Source organism: Vigna unguiculata, chromosome 9, assembly GCF_004118075.2.
Source record: "Vigna unguiculata cultivar IT97K-499-35 chromosome 9, ASM411807v1, whole genome shotgun sequence".
Lineage (NCBI taxonomy): Eukaryota > Viridiplantae > Streptophyta > Magnoliopsida > Fabales > Fabaceae > Vigna > Vigna unguiculata.
The window spans coordinates 42,206,608-42,219,888 of NC_040287.1; the positions used below are offsets into that span (position 1 = coordinate 42,206,608).

General features: G+C 33.4%; 3 protein-coding genes across 3 annotated transcripts; all 3 read right to left on the reverse strand.

The window, feature by feature from the left end:
• Positions 1-492: 492 nt before the first annotated feature.
• LOC114163286 (la-related protein 1C-like) lies at positions 493-4,946 on the reverse strand. The gene is made up of 6 exons (XM_028047506.1): positions 4,190-4,946; positions 3,411-3,984; positions 3,191-3,335; positions 3,009-3,099; positions 1,419-1,490; positions 493-1,178 (listed from the first exon to the last, which is right to left on the reverse strand). Exons 1-6 carry the CDS (start codon positions 4,562-4,564, stop codon positions 1,140-1,142), a joined length of 1,296 nt encoding a protein of 431 aa, XP_027903307.1. The 5' UTR covers positions 4,565-4,946; the 3' UTR covers positions 493-1,139.
• Positions 4,947-6,986: 2,040 nt separating this feature from the next.
• Positions 6,987-9,148, reverse strand: LOC114162453 (protein Simiate). Its single transcript, XM_028046355.1, has 6 exons — positions 8,813-9,148; positions 8,681-8,729; positions 8,455-8,581; positions 8,208-8,278; positions 8,003-8,075; positions 6,987-7,447 (listed from the first exon to the last, which is right to left on the reverse strand). Exons 1-6 carry the CDS (start codon positions 8,997-8,999, stop codon positions 7,334-7,336), a joined length of 621 nt encoding a protein of 206 aa, XP_027902156.1. The 5' UTR covers positions 9,000-9,148; the 3' UTR covers positions 6,987-7,333.
• A 741-nt stretch (positions 9,149-9,889) lies between these two features.
• On the reverse strand, positions 9,890-12,029 carry LOC114163169 (expansin-A11-like). Its single transcript, XM_028047305.1, has 3 exons — positions 11,747-12,029; positions 10,756-11,077; positions 9,890-10,669 (listed from the first exon to the last, which is right to left on the reverse strand). Exons 1-3 carry the CDS (start codon positions 11,883-11,885, stop codon positions 10,363-10,365), a joined length of 768 nt encoding a protein of 255 aa, XP_027903106.1. The 5' UTR covers positions 11,886-12,029; the 3' UTR covers positions 9,890-10,362.
• Positions 12,030-13,281: the final 1,252 nt, after the last annotated feature.

A 13,281-nucleotide genomic window follows, 5' to 3' on the forward strand; every position in this document is an offset into this window, starting at 1 on the left:
CATATAACAATAAAATTAAAAATTTTACTGTTATATAATTTTACTGTTATATAACTATTTATCTTTTAGCATTAACCAATGTTATTATAAGAAATTATCTTTACATTCTAGAAGATAATTCACAATTACATAATAGCATAATTATGAGTCATCACACATACATAACATATCTACTAAATCATTGTTTTATATTGCAAAATACCCTTTAACTTTTAATAATTGTAATAAAATAAAAGATGTATATATTAATTAATCTAAAAATACATGTTTTAAAAACACATAATAATTGTAAATTTATCTGGCAACATCTCCCAAACATAGTTAAATTTCTACTATGAAAAATATTTGCATCAAAGTTCATGGTGAAACTATAAAAAAAACGAAACATTAGCTAGTAGATATTCAAGAAATGATAAATCACTAATGATGTGTGATAAGGCAAATATATAAAATATTTGTCACCATTTGTGCGAGCATATAAAAGAGATAGAGTAGAACAAACAACATCAATTAAACAAGGGCAACATAATACCACGATTTCAAGTCAACTCAGTTCAATTCATTAAAAATCCTTTGCCCACATATACCACCAGAAAATAAAAAATAATTCAGCCGCAACAAATATAAAGTTGTACAAACCGAAATAAAAAATTTGTTCAAGTTACCTCCATCAAAATTCTTGACTTCTTGTCCCATTAACTTTCTTTTCTTCTCTTAGACCATAATAATAATTCCGAAGAATTTATATTTCTCTCCCTATTTCATTCAATTGCTACCAAAATCTCCCTGTCACTGTAGAAAAGGAACCAAACTTCCAAACAACCTATCCTCCTATCATCCCCCAAAAAAACCCTTTCAAATTAAAGAGTCACACGGGGCCAGAAATAGAATTGGCCCAGTATTTTGGGATGCTGAAGATAAACTGAGCTTAGTTTTTAATTGATGCTCATCGCCAATTGGGAATTTGAACTGAGTAGGGGAATCTCCATCATCATCATTTGCGGTAGGCTCAACATTAACTTTATATATGTAATAGTTTCATCTACTGTAATCTTTTCAAAATTACATGCTAGGTTATTAGAACTGGATATGCTGGCGGACATTGAACCAGAGTTGGCTCAAAGTTGAGTAGAGGTAAGTCACTTGGTCCACTCTTTACGCCTCCTCAACTTGTCACCCTACAGAAAATTTGAAGGGCAAAAACCACGTCAAAAATACAACAAATTGAATAAAATAACCTTGAATTAAGGTAAGTCATTTGGTCCATTCACTAACCCTCCTCAACTTGTCAGCCTACAGCAAATTGGAAGGGCAGAAATAACAAATGCTAATATGGAAATGAACAGAAATTACGTGCGTGGAAAGTGTTTCCAGTGAAAGCTGAAGGAGTGACAACATACAAGAAAATCAGAACTCACCTGCACTTCGACGACAGTGGAAGCTCTCAGTGATTCCAGTATCAACTTAATGTTGCTTGTCAAACTTCTAACCTGCACAAAAGATAATATCTATTTAGAGAAAAAACAAATTTAGGATACCTATCATTCATGAGAGCTTAATGCTATCACTCCAAATCATATAGATCAATCTTAACAGTAGAAAATTTGTGCAAGTTCACCAAAGCTACAACCTCTTTATCTATGTTTGCGAGCACATATATACATTGACATGAGTTGTAATGTAAGAATAAACAAAGATAACTGAACTGAGCTGAGCTGTAGACTTCACCTACTCCATGGAAACTTCCAATCAAACAATAGACTAATATCATAATTTACATTAGTGAAAACTACTAAACGTGTGAGATTCCTAAGAATGACACACAGACCAACGGGGCAGGTAGTGGAGGTTGGCTTAAGGGCATAAGTGATCAAATAGCATTCCAAACAACCATGCTAGCTCACAGCTGTTTATGAGATCATGAAACTTTCGCAAGCATAGCTGTAAGTCTAGGTGGACAAAGCATTTTTCAGTTCTACTGCATCAAATCTATGCCAGCAAGAAAAGGTACATTTTTCAATTCTATCAGTACTATAAAAAACGCAAGAGCAACAAAGATATGCTTCCAGATGGGATTTGGTTTTTAACGAAAGGAAACTGCCAGACAATTTTCATCCCACTGTAATCATAATCTAAATTTATTCTCTGTCGAATCTCATAATATAGCTCCAAATCACATAATTATTACACTCAATCAAATCAAACAACTACAATTTTGCCCCACTCAACATCCATTCAATCAAAGAACCGATGACAGTTGAAGGCTACATGCAGGCTTTTTCAATTAGCTAATATACTGCACAACAAAATGAGACAATAACTTATTTTGGTCATCTACATAGCATTGTATATACTGACAATGAAAAATTCAGGAAAAGAGCAATAAAATTGACACTAATAATAACTAAATAAACTGTTCACAAATAAACACATTTTAAAACAATATTCAGAGCTTTAAGAAATCCAAAACCAGTCATGACCGGTTCCTTTCCATCATTCATGTTCACTATGATTTCAAGCGCCATAATTTTTGTGGCAACAGGTCGCACTGACAATGGTGATTATTGAAAAAATATTAAACTTCACAGGAAGGTGGATCTTCACTTGTGAGATATAGATGTCATATCACAGTCAACAAGGTATTAAAAAGCAGCATAGTACCAAAGCCAAATTCACCAAACAAAAAGCTAGTCAATATGGACATGATAAAAACAGACTGTTTTCTCCTAAGTAACACGTAAATTCATTTTTTCATTTCCATTATTAATCTTCGATGTATACTGCCAAAAGTGCTCCTAGGGTAACAAAAATTATCATCGGCCATGAAAGCCAAAAATTCCTTAAAGGTAAATAACAATCCATAACAAATAGATTATTACTGTGTCTAAAACATTGAACCATATTTACCAAGATCATAAAAAATCACCATTACAGATAAGTTTAAGATATGAAACTGTAATTTATGCATATGTAACATACATTGAATCACATACTAAGAGTTAACTTACACGAGGGAAGCTTGCAATCAAAGAAATTGGAACCCATCCTTGTTCATCCATGTTGGACCTTAAATACTCATCCCTCACTAAATTAGCATCACTGCATAAACAAAACAGCAATGAAGATAAAATCCAACAGCCAGGATTTGTTGGGAAACACAATAATAAATAACGAAGAACAGAAAAAGCACCTGAAGTAATAATCAATTTGGTTGACTATTGTACTGGCGAGAGGGGTTTCAGCAACCGGTAAGAACATTGCAGGAGGAGGTGCATGTGTTAAAAACGGCATGCCCCCAAAGGGTTCAAATTGTAGTGTTGGGAAATAATAGAATTCTATAAAGGAAGAGATGGTGCATTAGGTTTGTTTTGTTGTACTAATATAATCAAATAAAAGAAGAAAGAACTGACCAGGAAACCCAGGAGGGTTTGCAAAGGGTCGCATGGGCTGAGGCCCCATGAATGAAGCAGGATTAGGCGGCGGAGGCCTCATTAATCCCCTTGGAGGCATCCTCTGATGATTTACATGAGTATCTCTGTTATTTGCATAACCTCCACGATCCTGATCGCGCCTGTTGCCATAACTGTTGTGATAGGATACATCTCCACGTGGATGATGCCCAGCATTTCCCCGGCGAGAGGGACTCCGATTCTCGTTCATTGGCGGCATAAACCCTCCAATCGGAGGCCTCGTATCCCAGTTTTTGTTCCTGTAAGGTTCTCTCGGAGAAGGAACTGGAACCCCAGGTATTCCATGTGCAAATGAACTTGGAGGCATCTGAAGCACGGGAAAGGGTGGCGGTGGAGGGAAATGAGGGGAAGCACCCGAGAAGTTGTTCTGAACAGGACCATAGCCAACATTATTGCCATTTGCCCCTCCACGCTTCATTGACCTCTGTCTGTTACCCATACCATGGTTTATTGCAGGACTAGGTTTCACATTATCAGAAGCTTGTTTCTGAGTAGAGTCTGAAACAACAGGACCCTGAAAGGAGACAACTATTTTCAGTAAACACGCGTCCTTCCTAAAAAACCTTTAACTGGTTACAATGCATACATCCGAGAAACTACATTACCACAATGTGAACCCTAAACTACCAATATCAATAACTCTATTTGTTCCTTCAGTCAAATTAATAGAACCTCCAGTGGATATAAACCAAACAATAGGTTTTGATACAGAAACAAACCTTAGGAGGAGTGAGTGATTCATCATCGACGGAATCAGATATCGATTTAGGAGTGGGCTTGGTGGACTCGGATAAAGCGGGCCAAGATATTGCGCCCATTACAGGCCCAATTTCCGCGGCGTCATTAGACGGCCTCTTCCACACAGGTTTCACGGCGGCATCAACGGTATCAGCAGCAGGACCGATAGAATTAACAGAATCGAGGGATGATGAAGAGGAAGAAGAAGGCGGTGATTGATGGTTAGGTTCAGAGTCGGCACCGCGAACGACCTGGGCCCACGGAGATGGCAGATTTTTTCGCGGGAAGCTATAGGTATCGGCAGCACCAGAAGGTGTGTGGTGATTAGAGGATGAATCAACGGTGGTAGTAACCATTGCCGATTAGGGTTTGCAGTTTCGGAGAGAGAGAGATAGACCGATGAATGATCAGTGCGTAAGCATAAACGTAGATAAGTAAATCTACGGATAAATTAACAAAACAGTGAAGATTATCGACGAAAATTAATTCAAAAAATAAAAATTAAAGAACCTAGAAAATGAGATTAAAAAAAAAGAATGAGTTAGGGTTTGTGATTGTGTAATGAGGAAGGCGCCGAAGGCCTGATAAAATTCCAGACAGCAGAAACCACGCTTTCTCTTTCGCTTTGGGTCTCGGCGGCGCGCACCTGCGATTTCTTCCGCCTCTCTTCTCTGTTTCACGACTCGGTGGTAATGGAGACAAAGTGTAGCAACAGCAACTTGCCCAGCTGTTACGAAACCTAATTCCCTTCTCTCGTTTTATTTTTAAATTAATAGTTAGTAAAAAATATTCGTTTTACCGTATTACCCTCAATTAGGAAGAAAACGCTAATTATTTTTTCATATTTTGACACAATTTTTTTTTCTCATTTGACATCATTATTTATCTTTAAGTTTTCTACGTGTAAAATTAATGTAATGTGTGATTTTTTTTTTAACTAAACAATAAATCCAGTTTCGTTTTCTCTCTCACTCTTTCTGTAAGTTTGTATATCTTTAGCATTTTTACGCACGAGATGTTAATACAAGTGTTTGGTAAAAATTATTTTGCCTTCTAATTTTTATTTTATTAGAAGAAAGATTTTAATTAAAATTACAAAGCATACAGTAAGGAGTAGATTTTGAAATAATTAAAAAATTATGTACTAAATTTTACATTATCAAATGTTCTGTCAGATTTGTTATTAATATGTACAAAATTTGACATCTCGTATATTATTTTCACAATTATATTGTTTAAATGATTTTTCAACGTATATTTAAAACAATTGTTTGCAAAACATTATTTTCGACATTCTAGTAATGTCGTTGTTCTAAATGGTTTATGCTGGATTTTTTTTAAGTTTTTTTTAACTTAAATCTTGAACATAGAGAAACAATATTAGAAGACGAACTTGTTGAAACAATGTACACGGTAGAAAGGTACGATAAACAAAAATATGGAATAAACTTTCCCAATAAATATACAAATTTATTATTATATTTAATCATTAATGTCAACGAGTCTGAATTTTCTTTAGTCACGTATCATTTCCAAACCAAATTATTATCTGTATATGTTTGTCTTATTGAAAGCGAAGTTCCGTGTCAAGTAGTATATTGAAATGTTCTTCCTTTTTCATGTTGTGTGTTCGTATAAAAATCATGTTTTTATTCAACTTTCCATTTTTGTGGATTTACTTTGGTAGTTTTGTTTTTACATGTCATCTAAATGTCTTTAAAATGATTGAAAGTAGTAAAAGTTACGTACTTATGTTTAGGGTTATCCAAATTATATATATATATATATTAAGTGATACAGTATAAGGTTCTTTGTTATGTTTTATTGTGGTTTTTAGTTCAGTATTTGAGTGACACGTGACCTTTTATGTCATACTGTGCATGGTCCTTAATATTTTTTTTTACTATTTTAATGGCTTTGTGCTTTAAGTATATTGTGATTAGCTTAACTTTTATTTTTATTTTTTTAAACAAGAGGTAGACTTATTGATATTTTCTTCTACAAAGGGATGAAAATCATGAATGGTATCAAAGGATCAATACTTTCTATGTGGTGGTTCTGTATTTGATATATGGTCTATGTATTCGTTCGGAGAGTCCGATTTCATACTCGAAAATTGATAAAACATTGAAAGGCCGATCCAAAATGTAAGGTTATCAATTTTGGATCGGTTAGAGAAATTGCAGTTATTGGGTCCGTAGGCCCAAATATATTGAAGCCACTCTTCTGAAAGCGCTTATGCTTCACATCAAGTAACAAGAATTCTTATTGTTCAGTTTCTCCATTGTTCTAAATTTGTTGCCAAGAACATATGTTATACTTCTTCGATTTGGAGTATAAGGATTACAAATTTTGGTTTGACTTTTAATTCACGGACATGCAACTTCAATTATTTATAATTGGTATAACTATTCAAGACTTGTTTATTTCAAATTTTAAAAAAGTTCTTCTCCATCTTTTCGTTCTACATTCTTTTAGGCAACATACTTCAAATCTCTCAACCTTGTGCTTTAACAGTAATTATCATTAAAAAATGGTGGAAAAGTGGCCATGAGTCATATCATCATCATCATTGTTATGTATTAATTTAAATTGTTGAAAGAAGAAATAAAATTAAAAAAAAAAGTTATATAAGAAAGACAGAAAAACCTAATGAAAGGTGGCCGAGTAGCTCCAATATCATGAGATCTTGGTTGCTCGTGGAGCTGAGAGATTTATGTAGTCATCCGGCTACTTGGTAAGCACTAATGCCACGGATTAAGTTAAGAGTGTAAGCTATTTCTCATGAATTTGAATTATTTGCTGAATTTTCCTGTAGTGTTTCTCTGCCGAGCTTTCAAATTATCCCCTGATGTCTCTCCCTTATGATCAGTGATTTTGAAATTTTAAAATCTACTAAAAAGACTTCTAAAGTATCAACATAGTATATTTTGAATACTCAGCAGAAGATAAGACAAGATAACTTAGTAAAGAATTTTAACTCGTTTCTCATTGTCTTCTGCACCTAAACAATGTTTCAATTTCATCCGGTTTGTGGCATTTGGAACCCCTCTAATGAAGAATCATGCAGGGAAATCATGCAACCCTTTCACTATGACACCATTCTTGGTGGGTATGCTACACATTCAACTAACTTCCTTCAATTTCTTGTACTCCTGAAGGCTAACAAGGGAAGCCTTGACCTTGAGCCAATCGGCAGGTTTTGGCATGATAATAGCAATATATCCTTCTCTGTCAGCCTGATGTATTGATGAAAAGAAATTCATAAAGAGACAAGAAGTACAGATAATTGCATGCATGAGGATAAGATTGCAACAAAGTCGTGAACGCTCTAATGTCACAAGTATTTAGCAGTAGCAACAATCGTTTTGACAGTTCTGGGTACGAACCAAGATGAAAAAAAGGATGTATCTTATAACAAACAAGGTCCTAATAAGTATCAAAACAACACAGAATCAGAGACAAGAACAATACAATAAAAGTAAACCTCTTCTAGCAAACCATATAAAAGGGGTCTAACACATTTGTTTTGGTGAATGACAAAAGAAAAACCAGAGGACTAGAAGCCTCCAGGGAACTCAGTATGAGCCATATCACCTCTCATAAACAATATAAGTACGAGGAACAACATAAAAGATAACAATAATAGACAGATTTGATAATGGAGAAGGTTAAGGTTGGCAAATCAAACACAGTTTGGTCTTGTCGTAAAATATAATATATAAGGGGCAATACAATGAAAGGTTTATCTACAATGAAAAGATCAGGTTGGAAAAGCGCATAGTTACTCTTACCGAAACATTAAGCAGTTCTGGTTGCTTGATCAATTGTTGATTCACTTCCAAGAGGGAGCCTTTGACGCAACATCTAAAAAATCACAAGTTATGTATCAGTGAGTAATGAGACTCGGAAAGAAGAGGAACTGGATAAGCACACAACCACAAACAGATATAAAAATAATCTGTAGATCATATGAATGTCTTATAATAGAGAATTTACCTTACAATATAGGTATCATTTTTGGTAGAGATTTTACACAGAGCAGTGTTGGACTCAAAATGTTGTGCATTCTTCATGAAAAGACATCCCAATTGAATAATGGAAGGATAAGAAGCTATTTTCATAAAGTAAAACATTTTGAAACGCACAAAATTTCACGAAACAGTTTCATTGTTCATTGTTCTTCTTCTGCTTTCCAGAAACAGAGAGCAAGAAAGTGTGAAAATTCAAATTTGGGAAAATATACCTTCTTCCTCTTTCCAGTGACTTTCATCTCGCTGCGATCCGACTTCCCAACATTGAAATCAACGGCTGTGATTCCACCTTCATCCTTGAAAGCGACGTGGGAAGGAGCCAACCCAACCACACACAAGCTTTAAGGTAACAACAACAATTACATAGAATGAACATATTTTTAAGAAAATACCAAAATAATCCAATTCGAAGCAACCTCAAAAGAATGAATAGTATACCCATTGGCGTGCCGGTAAATGTACTGATCGTGAGCTGGTTTCGTAAAATCTGAACTTCAAATTAACTAAATATTTAATTACCCAGGTTTAGGGTTTATAATAAGAATGTAATGTGAGTGTGAATAGAATTACCTATGGCGAAGAAAGTGGCAAAGTTGGATTCAACAGCGGAAGGAGGAGTGGTGGGAAGATTCTGCACGTCAGGGACAAGAAGCTTCTGTAAGTCTTCCTCTTCCTCTTCTTCTTTATTCTCATCCAGTACCTTGGTTTCTGAACGGTTCGATTCATCGATGATCTGGTTCTTGTTTATGGTTGACATTTTAATTTTTTTTCAAATTTAAATGAGAAAAAGTACTGCGCAATCTCCTTGCACTTGTAGACTTAGATAAATAGGGCAACGATATCGTAATTCGGAACAAAGGTCACAGAACAGAACCACCTCGTCATATTACAACAAAGTGATTACATGGGATTCCAGATTCTGTGGTTCCGCCACCAAAATCTTAATGGGCCTCGTACACTTCAATTGGTTGGGTGTACTATTGACACCCCCAAGTTGCTTTTAAAACTTTCCACTTTTTATTTTATCTACAAATACAACTTTTCTTTTTAAGTTTATTTTTAACCAACTAAAATATTTATCATATAACTTATTTTTAAATCAAAATTGAATAAATTATATATCATGTATAAGTTTTAATTTTAATGAATAGGTGCGATAAAAATTGTTTTTTTAATCAAAATTGAATTAATTATGATAAAAATAACATTTATAATAATAATAATTAAAATCGCAAAACGTGTTAACATTTTTTATTATTATTTACATTTATTCTGATATAATTTAAAAAACAATGATTTGTGCCATTATTATTTTATTATAAAAAATTAATTATATTACTATTAAAAATAATAAACCTTGATATAATTATTTTAATTAAAATAATTTACATGGGAATTAATTTAATTACTGTTATAAAGAATATCTTATTTAAATCGTCAAGATAGTTTATAATTTTTCTTTCCATTTTACAAAAGTCATAAATGTTAACAACGATAATGAGAATCACATTGTATTTACCATAAATATTTTTATCCTTAAATCATCAATAATCTGCATTAATAAAGATAGTATTACGGAGAGAAAACATGATAAAAAAGTAAATGAAAATAAAAGTCTTAAGGCATCAATATAAAAAATATATAACATGATAAAAAAAATAGTGTTATAACAAAAACTAAACATTACAACATTTTATACATAATAATAAGTTTCGTATAAATATTTTGTTTTACAATAAAAAAATTGCAGTGTGAGATGAAACTGAAGAACAAATTAGCAAAAACAATACAACAACACATATATAGAATTTCAGGGAATTAAAGTGTTCCCATTTCCAAATTCTCTGAATACAGCAGCACTTCAAACTCTGAAGATGTTTAATTCTACACGTCTCACACTAGAACTAACAGTGATTCTCTGTAATAACTCAGGCAATTGGAATGGCTACTTAGGGTTCTTCATTATGGGCATCAAGTTGATGGGTTCGATCTTACCATATTTACCAAATTCAAAAGCAGAAGAGAATTGTGGCGGGCTGCTCCAGAAAAATAACAGGCACGCCTCTGCCGTTTCGTTCATCGGAAACTCCAAAACCCACAACTCAGTACCCATTGTCGCCTTAAAACTGAATACTGGAAGAGAAACTCTGGCCAAAAGCCCAATTGGATGGAACAACGTTTTCAAAAAGTTTGGTGACACCGTCGGTTGTCGTGACTCTGAAAGACAGAGATTGACCATTCAAATACGCATTGGATTGCCAATTAGCTCCCCAATTTCTTGACATAGTCATCCACCCAGTTTTTGAGCCTTTGATGGACACAGATCGAACAGAACCAGCTCCTCCGACATTGTTGATCAGCACAAGCTCGAAGTAATCTCTCCCATTCACACTGAACCTAACCCCTCCCTTCTTCATGCACGCAACCCTGCAAGTAACACATCAAAGTGTTATGAAAATAAAAGTGTCGGGTCTTTCGAGAAACGATCACTTAATAACGAGTTAAGTTGAAACCTTTGGAACAAAACGGGTACGATCCCTCCTCTGTAGATACCGATCTTTTGCCATGCGGGTTGAGCCATATCAAAATGTTTGAGAGGAGGGTTGCACCAGCCACCGTTGTTGCTTGGCAGAGCGAAATTGGGAGGGCAGAAGTTTGTGGCAGTTATGGTTACAGATGTTCCTTTCAAGCACCATTTGGGGTCTGCTTCATAATCGCACATGATTTTGTAGCACTCCCCACACGAAGCGCCATCGTTAAATAACGCAGTACTTAGTGCTGCTGTATCAGTTCCATACCCTGTTGAATACAGATTCCCATACCCACAAGCTCCTCCTGCATCTCACGCATGCAAACTTTCACTAAAAGAAAAAAGAAAATAGATTCTTTCGGAATGTCTAGTATGTTAGGTTTTTAAGGAGTGTCAATGTTTTCCCAATCCAAAATCTTAAAAGGTAATAAATTTATGGATTTTTATCTTTATATAATAATTAATTTTTTTATTTCTAATTAATGTGAAACTTAGACTCACTTAAATTCTTAATATAGTAACATGTCAAAACAGAGTTTCTATCAAATATAATTGGTGTAAACACTCGATCATCATGATGATACAACCTTGCAGATCAATTTATACAATAAGTTTTCCATTCACTTATATATTATTAATTTATATTTTTACACCAAAAATATATATTTTTAAAATGAAATTAAACATTAATAGATAGTTCACAATAGATAGAAGTATAGATCTAAAAAATACCAAATCTCATTAAAAGAAACTCTAACTCACAATTCTTATATCAGTATAATAAGTGAATTTTTAACCTAACTCAATTTTACAGAATCAAATATGGCATAAAATTTGAACTAATTTACATACAATAAACTCGTTTTTATCTCTAATTTGTATAAAATCTCTGAGTCTTAAAAAATTATAAACAAGGAAATAGAACATATAAAAAGCAAACTACATGGATAATGTTAGGAGGTACATTGACTCACCCATTGTCCCAGAGGCATCACTACCTCCATAAAAGGTGGCATGTGCATTGGTCCATCCAGAAGGTGAGAAGGCAAAACTGTTAACTGAGAAACAACATAATATGAGGAAGCTGACCAAAACAAACATCATGGTGGCCATTAGTATCTTGCCTCACGCACTGAATGTTGGATATTGAATTGAAAGAGAAGTGTGTAGTGAGTGAGAGAATTTGTATTTGTTTTAGTAACATTTATTATTGTCATTTCTCATCACCAAATCAGTGGTCTTTAAATAAGGGACCAGAGTGGCTTTGGCAACGATGGCACATGTGAATTATCATATATTACATTATTAAATTTATGTGTGTGAACAGGTACAATTCTAGATGCATTCAATTATTCCCACGTTCTCTTATCTGACAATTCCCTCTTTGCTCACATGCTTTTTCTTGTGGAGGCATCTAAAAACACCAACATTTAATCACCCATCCCCATCTGGTCGTGTTTTTTATTTCACTTCACAAACTTTTTTCCAATTTTAGTTCCTGGTTTCATTTGACTTGTTGATTTGTAGCTGTTTGTGGATAAAATGACAGATAGCATTTTTATGCGATGGAGCAAATGTCTCTGATGATCACATGCAAATGCTTCACAATGTCATAATTTATGTTACTATAATCTCATCTTCTATTTTGACTACTTCAGATTGTCACGGCTGTGATGTAGGGCAACAATAGAGGCCAAATCACCGACGATATTCGATCAGATAATACCCAACGTGACATGTAAAAAAAATGTTTTGTTGGCACCCCTATTTTGTTTTGGCATTCATATAATAACTATAAAAGGTATTAATATATTAAATTAAATTATTAAACTTTTAAATATAAAAGCAATAAAATAAGTTATATATAGGGTGGGAGGAGAAACTTTATAGAGTGTCAAGATTTAAAAAGGATGTAATCTCATTTGTGAAATGGAATGTTTTGTTTTATATATGATCAGTAAGTGTGTTGAGTGATAATTAAATTTACAAGTTAATCTGATAATCTATAAAGTAGCTTGATGAAAATAATATCTAATGAGTTATTCCAATAACCTGCTTTTAACTGTTTTCTAAATTTTCATTCTCATAAATTCATTTTTTTCCATTATTTTTCAGAAACTTTTTTTTTCATTTTATATTGTTATATTTTAGCATGATTAAACAAAATCATAAAACATTTTATAATATAGATTTAAAATTATTGTAGAATATATATATAACTCAATATATTGTTTTATGTCACTTAATATTTATCTTCAAATAATATATATATATATATATATATATATATATATATTGGAACTATAAAATTTATTCACCTTTATTTTATTCATTCTAGCTGTGAAAGTAAAAAAAAAATGATAAGCACATTTTAGTCCAAATAAACTAATATTTTAGTCCTGTAAAGTATTTCTTGAGATTTATATGCATTGACATTTACCACCTACAAATACTGGAAAAACTATTGGTTAATACCAGCACACAGTTTTAAGTTTTAAATATTTCAGTC